At 41.8% G+C, this 8,584-nt stretch overlaps 1 protein-coding gene across 1 annotated transcript; it reads right to left on the bottom strand.

Annotated features, from left to right (window-relative positions):
* Positions 1 to 1,458: 1,458 nt before the first annotated feature.
* Positions 1,459 to 4,328, bottom strand: LOC112139577 (putative nuclease HARBI1). Its single transcript, XM_036210909.1, has 3 exons — positions 2,459 to 4,328; positions 2,177 to 2,383; positions 1,459 to 2,066 (listed from the first exon to the last, which is right to left on the bottom strand). Exons 1-2 carry the CDS (start codon positions 3,059 to 3,061, stop codon positions 2,180 to 2,182), a joined length of 807 nt encoding a protein of 268 aa, XP_036066802.1. The 5' UTR covers positions 3,062 to 4,328; the 3' UTR covers positions 1,459 to 2,066; positions 2,177 to 2,179.
* Positions 4,329 to 8,584: the final 4,256 nt, after the last annotated feature.

Here is an 8,584-nt window from a genome sequence, read left to right as displayed (position 1 = left end):
CCATTGCCACCAACAGTGCATCGCTAAGGGTCTCTTTAGCTCGGTTTAGAGCTGCCACGATCTTCTCAACAAGAGCTAAGTAGTCAGCTAGCTCTTCTTTTTCAGTCATTAGCTCTGTGTAAAGTCCGACAATGTGCGGTTTTTCTTCCAACTCAAAATGGCGTTTCAGTATTTCTAAACTCTTCTTTCCATCATCGGGCGCTTCATACGGGATTAGCGTCTTGTCATCCAGACAACCACATAGTTCTGCATATACTAGCTCGTTTCTCCTACCGGCGTCCGCATCTGCAGCTCCTGCTTGCTGACTCCCGAGGATAGCATCTTTCACGCCGATGGTTTTCAGGTATGCTAAAAACCTAGCCTTCCATATGTGGTAGCCGTCGAATCTCGGCGGGAGTCCGTGTCCGTGCATTGCTGTAGCTAGCACTTGCCTGGGCCCATGACCTGTAGAATCTTCTGCAGCGGATCTCTCCCTTGCTCCACGGCTGTGTCCAAATTCAGGTGCTGCGACCTCCCGAGGCCGGGTTTGTCGGCCGGTGACGTCACACGTCGCGACAAGTGCTGTCCAAATTCAGGGTCTGCTTCAAACTCGGCCGATGACCGAGGCCTTACTCTTCCGATTTTGAAGGATCGTTCTGGTGTATCCTTCAATGCTAGCGATATCCCAAGGTGCATTGCGGTTGGTCCAGAATTTTTTTTCCCTGAAAATGGCGGACGGTGAAGCGATGCGAGTTGGAGATAACTTCTCTTTTAAATGTAAGTAATACTCGTAAATACTTTTATATTTAAGTTTTCGATCGTTAAAATAAGGCATGCAAACGTTTTTGAATCTTAAATTTTACAATAAAAGTAATTTTGTGGCATTTTCGGCTCGTATCCAAGATTCTGGCGCCGTTTTTCACAATTGTTAGCGGTTTTTTCTTTGTAACGTAATCATAATTTATAAAACAAGAACGTAATTTCATATCTTTATAGGGACCAAAGACCAGACCACAACCTTTATAAAATTAAGAGGTGAAAATGATCATCTCTTCACCGGTGCCAAATTTTCGGCTGCATTGGCATGGAGGTAAAGCTATTTTTTTGTCTTAAAAAATTTGAGTGCCTGTTGTGTTTGGATGTGAAACATTTTTGGGGAGTGATTGACCCTATTATCCCACCTTCTTGTGTTTTTCAGGACTATCCTGGAGAAAATGGAGCTTCATAAATTTGTTACCCCCTTGCAGGCCAAAAAAAAGTGGGATAACCTCAAAAAAAATACAAAGTATGTTGATGTGTGGTGAAGAATGACATGTTTGATACACGTTAAATATACATGTTATAAAAGGTTTGTATGTCTTCTTTCCAAATGTTTTGATTTTGTGTGTCTAGGATTGTAAGTATCCAGGCTCAGGAGAGGGAGTTAGTGGCAAGCCCACTGCTGCTACTTGGCCCTGGTTTGACCTCATGGATGAGGTATTAGGACAGAGGCCTTCCACCTGTCCTCCTGTCCTAATTTCCTCCATCCGTGAGGAAACTCCAGGAACAAGTGCAGCAGTGGATGAAAGAGAGGAAGCTGGAGGAGAGGAAAGGGCCGAGCCACCAGGAAGTAAAAGGAGGAGGGACAGTGACGAGCTGCTAGAGTTGTACAGGGAGGACATGAGGCAGCAGAGAGAGGCAGAACAACAGAGAGCACAGGAGAGGAGGGAGAACTTCGAGAGACTTTTCAGTCTTCTGGAAAAGATAGCGAATAAATAAATAAATGACACCCAATGGGTTTTTGTTAATAAATCTTGATATTTTTTTCAAAGGTAGTTAATTTAAAATGTGTAAATCCTTGTTTACTTAAATAAAAATGAATAAATCCAAAACAGTAATCGTCATGATTTCATATTAACACTTTTATTTACAACTATATACAAAGATGGTCAACATGGATGGAGTGCTTCAACTGAGACCCAGGACTGGAACTTTCTGGGTGGGGATTGGAACATCTTCCAGGGCGGTCTGCAGAGTTTCAGGATGCCTCTTAACTGTCCACTGCATCGTCCATCTTCAGGGTTTGCAGGGCTGGCTGTCTACGGATGCTGCATGACCAAAAATGATCCATTAATACATAAATATGACATAAATGGATAATCTTACTACTTTGTTGAAAAAATAAAACTTTTAATAAATAACTTGCTTATTTGATTACCTGCTACCAGTAATCGTGGTCTGGTGGTACCTCCTCCAGGGCAGAAACCTCTGCACAAAGTTGGTCCCGCCAGAGTGCACCGCTGGTGGCCTCCAAAGCAGGCTCCCCGTCATCATCCCCCACATCTTCCTCAGGCTCATCCTCTGGGGCCATGGTGTCACCAGCACACAGACAGATGTTGTGGAGGATGGCACAAGCTGTGACAACCTGAAACAGAAATGAAATATTGAAAATAGGAATATATTATAAAGAATATTGAAAATCTGCTATGTGTTCACTTACATGAGGCACGAAGGTGTGATGCACTTCCAGCGCTTGTAAGAAGATTGCTCGGAATCTTGTTTTCATCATTCCAAAAGCACGCTCTATAATCGAGCGTGCCCTGGAATGATGACTGTTGAAGCGCTGGGCTGCAACACCTTCATTCACACGCTTGTAGGGAGTGATGAGGGGGAGTGGGTGTTGAAGGCACGGGTATCCACCATCTGCTAGGATGAAGTGCCCTGGAGGAGGGTAGACCGTCTGCCTGTACAGTGGACTGTAGCGGAGCACCCTGGAGTCGTGCACCGACCCAGGCCAGCCCACGTACGTATCGATGAAGGAGCCCCGATGGTCACACACAGCCTGCAGGATGATGGAGGGGAACAGTTTCCTGTTTCTGTAGCAGTGACCATCAGGGCCACCAGGAGGCTTGATCCTGATGTGGCATCCGTCGATGGCACCTGCAGCTCTCAGGAAAGCCCTGTGCCGTGCCAGCCCTGCAAACCCTCGGGACACCACCTCCAGGTCCTCAGGGGTTTTCGGAAGGTGAATGACCTGATGGCGGATGGCCACCACCTCCTCTGTGACTCTGTGGACGATGCAGTGGACAGTGGAACGAGGCATCCCAAAAACTCTTGAGACCACCCTGTAGGATGCTCCGCTCGCCAACCAGAAAAGGAAAACCAGGGTCTCAATTACAGCACCCCATCCATGGCGCCGATCCTGGTCAAGGAGGTTCAGGAGGACTGTAAAAGATGTCTTGCTTAGCCGGAAGTCTGGCCTCGTGTCCTCCAAGTTAAAAAAACGCTCCAGTACTGGCAGACTGAGGTTTACCCGACAGTACTGGGGCTTGGTCTAGTTAAAAAGAAAAGAAAAACAATGTATTAGTGAAAATATGTGGTTTTATGTTTTTTTTAAAGACCATAAAACATCATTATACTTAGATGAACATGTGGATAACCAAATGCTTAAATACTACTTGTTCTTATTTCTAATAAGAGTAAGGTAAAATTCTTTAAAATATTTTTTTAACAAAAAAAGAATTAAGTATAAAAAATGAAAATTTAACACTATTGTAATCTGATTATTAGACTAGTACAAATACTTTACACTCAGATTTACAGCAATAACTTGTGTCAAACAATAAGAAATTGTTACGCAACAGTTTTGAAACCAAATATCAGCGTCAGTAATTGTATATTTTACAACCTGTAATGAAGTTGCTAAATAAATCCATCAAACTAGCTAAAGCTAATAAGTAGAAAGAGCTCGTTTTTTTTTTTTAAAACTGCACCAGCGCATTGTGCTGTCTCAGACGGAAAAAAAGCAGATGCCTTCTACGGCGATGCAATTCTTCCAACTCCTCAAGCAGCAAAAGCTGAATGGTGAAGAACAGAACAAGCGACTCGAACTCCATCATTTCCAACCGCTCGAAAAACCTCTTGCTAGGCTACAGGAAGTTAGCCGTTGGTAATAGCGGGAATTATCAAGAAGGCTAGACCGTCCAAATTCACAGTCCGTAACATCCGGTATACCAGCTCTGCAGAGGATCCGCCCATCGGCGACCGCTAAGGCCACGGCCTCAGGAGGATGCAGAACCTGAATTTGGACACAGCCCACGTGAGCCTTCTCCCGTGCTCTCTGGAACAGACATCTCCTAATATTACACACAGCTCAGTAATAAAAGAGACCTTGGACAACTCTTCACTGTTCCAGTAGCCATCATGTCCGTCACTCCCGAAGCGCACGGGGCAGGATGTTCCACCTTCATTTATACAGCAGCGTAACCTTCCGCTGGACAAAATAGTCCCAAAATAAAATTATATAGGTGCGCTCATCGCACTCTTACAGAACATAAAGGTGCATTCATCGGACTCTAACAAACATCATAACACCTCATGTATTATTTGAACATTTACCTGAGGAAGTTAAGGTAGAGGTTGTTACATAACTACTGTCCATGACAAAATGACCTTCAGTAACATGAACTGTCGTTGGATCTAAAAGAACTCGCATTGGCAAATTTTGGACATTATGCTAACAGCTAACGATGCTATCAATAGTTCTGCAACAGCAAAATAATAATATCATTGACTTATTAACATCATATTTACTTTACATTCCTCTATCTTTGTCCTGCCTTTCCCCCTCTTCTTTCCTTTTTGCCTCTCTGGACATCAGGAAGTTTTGGACGTTTTGACAATTCAAATGAGTGAATCTCAACTAACGTAGCAGGCTTTGTTGTGCAAATAAGCTAATATGGGGTTATTCTTTTCTTCTAAATACATCAAAATGAACAACTATAGTTGACACTATAGTTTTTTTTTCTATAGTTTTAAGAATAGGGAAGGTATTTAGGCTTGTGCTTTTTTCGTTTCTTCCTCCCTTTGATGCCCCTTAATGTGCACGCCCTCTTAGTATTTACCTTTAACATAATGCCTGTAAAACAAAATGAACGTAGGCTAAGCTAAACTATAAACTATTTGATATCTCAGCTCAAATGAGGATATGTTACAAAAAGGCACGTAAAGAATGCAAGGTACTTACCGTAGAGGTTTGCTTTCACACAAAAGTGCGCTTCATGTGGAGCTGTCCACCTTGTGGATCCGCATGGATGTTCAAGCACTGGAAACGCTTAATTATCTCTGGGGAATGCAAGTTATTTTTCCATGGTAACGCTTGAATTATTTTGTGAATACGGAATAATATTTCGTGGGTACGGAATAATATTTTGTGGGTATGGATTAGTATTTCATTGGTATGTAATAATATTTCGTGGGTATGGAATAATATTTTGTGGGTATGGAATAATATTTCGTGGGTATGGTATAATATTCCGTGGGTATGGATTAGTATTTTTTTAAACATGTCAGGTCAGGGGCTCCATAGTTTTCAAATGCCGTTTGTCTGCCTACTCCTGCATTACAACAATTTGAATAAAGGCATGCAATTTTAAGCTTCATTTTCTTTATATATGTCCTCCATCATCATAAAAATGCTACAAGAACATGTTAAAGACAGCATTTTCATCAGAGTGCCTCTTTGAAGTTAGCTTAAAGGGGTCTAACTTCAATGTTTAAACACTAGTTGAACAGATTTTGTGACCTGTTTTCCCTTTAAACATCTTTGAGAGAGGGGTTCTCAGTCTAAGCTGAAATTGAAAGAACAGAGTGATCAGTGTCCACATCACATAGAGGGAATAATGCCTTGTTAAGAGGAACCTTATCAGAAATAAAGGTGCAAAATGTAAGTCTTCAAGAGTGAATTACATATGTGTGGCCGCTTTCATGTATTTTAACGGATAGATGGATGGATGGATCTAGTGTGTAAAAATGAGTGTAAGGACCTCTTTGAGTTGAGCCTGCAGGTCCTGGTTCAGGTTCCTGAGGCTCCTCATGGTCAGCTCACTCTCCGTGCGCATCATAATCCGCTCCATATGGATCTCATTCAATAGGAACTTCTTTTCCCTCTTCAGATCCTCACATTCCTGCCAAAAAATTACCCGATATCAATGGTGCGTGATGTCAGTCAAAGTTGCAGACTTTTAGTCAGGCGAGCAGTGCAGTAAGACACTGGTGTTTTCTGAAATGTTGCCTGTTTATTTGTTTTAGTTGTCCAATTAAATCAGACTTCTGAAACAAGGTTCTTTATCTCATCATTGTAGCTCTTTAGCTTGAGAAAAAAATGCTAACAATTTGAATAACTAATGTTTTTTTTTTGTAGTTTTGGTTAATTTGTTTCGGTCAATAAAGCTTTTTGTCGTTAATGTTTAGATGGCAATCATGTCAGACGGCTGAGTAAAATGATGATAAAATGTTTATTCTATTGTCAGAGGAATTTATTCTTAGAATAAGCTTAAAGTACATGCAGATTCATTTCATGGGATTCTATGCCAATGTTATCATGTTTGTATCCAAAAGTAAGATAATAGAAGGTGCATCAAAACAAAAATTCCATGTTTGATTTTCTTACAAAATGTATTCACGTAAAACTGCTGCAGCAAGACAATCTTACCTGAAACAGGGTGTATTTTATTTTTAAAGGAGGTTGTTTGTGCTGTTGTCAAAAGTAAACAACGTTAAAATTGTTGAATAAAGAACATTACAAAACTGCTATGATTTAATTAGTATTTAAACCGCACATATTATAAATGACTGTCCCCCAAAAAGAAGGCCCTGGTTCAAGTCCAGGCATGGGGATCTGAAACAGAAAATGCGCTGTGGACCTTTCTGTGTGGAGTTTGCATGTTCTCCCTGTGCATGTGTGGGTTTTCTCCAGGGACTCCGGCTTCCTCCCACCATCTAAAAATCCTTAGTTACACTAAATTGCCCCTAGATGTGAATGTGAGAGTGTGTGGGTGTGTGATTGAGACCCTGCGACAGACTGGCGACCTGTCCAGGTGTATCCTGTCTTCACCCATCAGAAGCCGGGTTACGCGTGGTTCACACTGGCTGGAGCTGAACGGAGGCTTCTTCCATTTGGCGCCCTTGTTAACCTATGGTGTGATTCACACCAGACGCAGAGCGCCGCAGTCCTCCACAAAAGGCTGGCGCAGTGCAGCAGCGTCGTTTCAGCGTCCGCCCTATGTTGTGCATGAGCAGCGAGTGATCAACGCCAATCTTGGCAGGAAGATACATTAAGATCCATGAGAAAATCTGCTTTATCTTCAAAGTATAACCAATTCTTTACAATAAAACGCCACGATTGACAAATGTGATCATGTTTTTGTATCTAAACAGACTGTAGAGATCAAAATAAACAAACAATCACAGCACACACAAACACATAGAAAAAAACGAACAAAAAAAACAGACAGGTAAACACACAGAGGTCAACGTAGCGGTCCGACACCGTGCCTCTTCCACGTCCAGTGGATGCAAAGTGTCCGTTCTTTTCTGTAATTCACACCAGACACGCATTTTTGCATGACTGTCGACAGGCGACTCTGCTAAAGCTTTTTTTTTGTTTTTGCCATCATGGGTAAGTTAATAACCTAAAATATGACCCGGTGTTTCTGATAAGAAGAATCAAGTAGTTAGTAGGTCTTCACTTCTTTAATTTATCTTTGTTGAGACACAGAGAGAAGTGTGTGTTTATTTTTATCTCTACAGTCTTTTTAGATACAAACACATGATCACATTTGTCAATTTCCGTTTTATTGTGAAAAATTGGCTATATTTTGAAAATAAAGCAGATTTTCGCTGGTACCTTGATGTAACTTCTTGCCAGAATTGACGCGGATCACTCGCGGCTCATATACAAAATAGACCAGACAGCGAAACAATCTGGAGGACCGTGGCGCTCAGCGCCTGGTGTAAACCACACCATAGGTTAACAAGGGCGCCGAAGGGAAGTGGCCTCAATTCTACGCCACTTTGCGATGCTTCCGTGTCCAGTGTGAACCCGGTGTTAAGGACGAAACATGTTTAGAAAATGGATGGATGGAAAGAAAACCAAGGCTGTCAAATATTTCAGCACAGCAAACTGAACCTCTTTGAGCAGCTCTACACAAAAAGAACAATGAGATATAACGAGAACCATCTTGTGTTGGAGGATGTTTCTCTGGAACCTCGTGGTTATTGTTATTACGTAGTGAAATGAGGCATGTTTAACTCACAGATAACTAAGGATGAATACATAACCAAAACTCTGTCCCACGTTGGTACTGGTGCTAAATGAATAAATGAGTGCTAAATGCTCATGTATGATCAAGTAAGAACGTGCAGATGCGCACAACTTTAGTCAAAATGCTGAAGACTAAGCAGGCCAAAGTTCTGAAGAACGTGATTCAGTGGCCTGATGGATCAGAAGGGATGTCCCGATCCGATCATGTGATCGGAAATCGGGGCCGATCACGTGATTGGGGACTTGATCAAAATCAGACTCCTTTGTCCGATCAGGATCGGATATTTCATTTATTCTCATTATGATCAGAGCTTTATATTTCATCTTATCATTCCAGATAAATACTCCACTACAAATCTGCATGTCATGAAATGATCACAAAATGTCATCAGCAGAAAACGTAGCAGAAAACGGCAGCAGCTCAAGCAGAAGACTAATGTAAACAAAGCTAGCTAGAAAGCTGACTTCTGGGACCAATAACTCTTTTAAAAACGCTTTAAACTGACAGCAAGTGTCTCTATT

Source organism: Oryzias melastigma, unplaced genomic scaffold (genome assembly GCF_002922805.2).
Source record: "Oryzias melastigma strain HK-1 unplaced genomic scaffold, ASM292280v2 sc00295, whole genome shotgun sequence".
Classification (NCBI taxonomy): Eukaryota; Metazoa; Chordata; class Actinopteri; order Beloniformes; family Adrianichthyidae; genus Oryzias; species Oryzias melastigma.
Note: the sequence above shows the minus strand (reverse complement) of the source record. Positions and strands in the feature narration are given on the sequence as shown.

Excerpts from the sequence above, each read along its gene's own strand:
- LOC112139577 (XM_036210909.1), bottom strand. The coding sequence starts at position 3,061 with ATGCCTCGTTCCACTGTCCACTGCATCGTCCACAGAGTCACAGAGGAG. Across the intron at positions 2,384-2,458 it reads ATCACACCTTCGTGCCTCAT|GTTGTCACAGCTTGTGCCAT; the intron begins GTAAGTGAACAC and ends TTTCTGTTTCAG.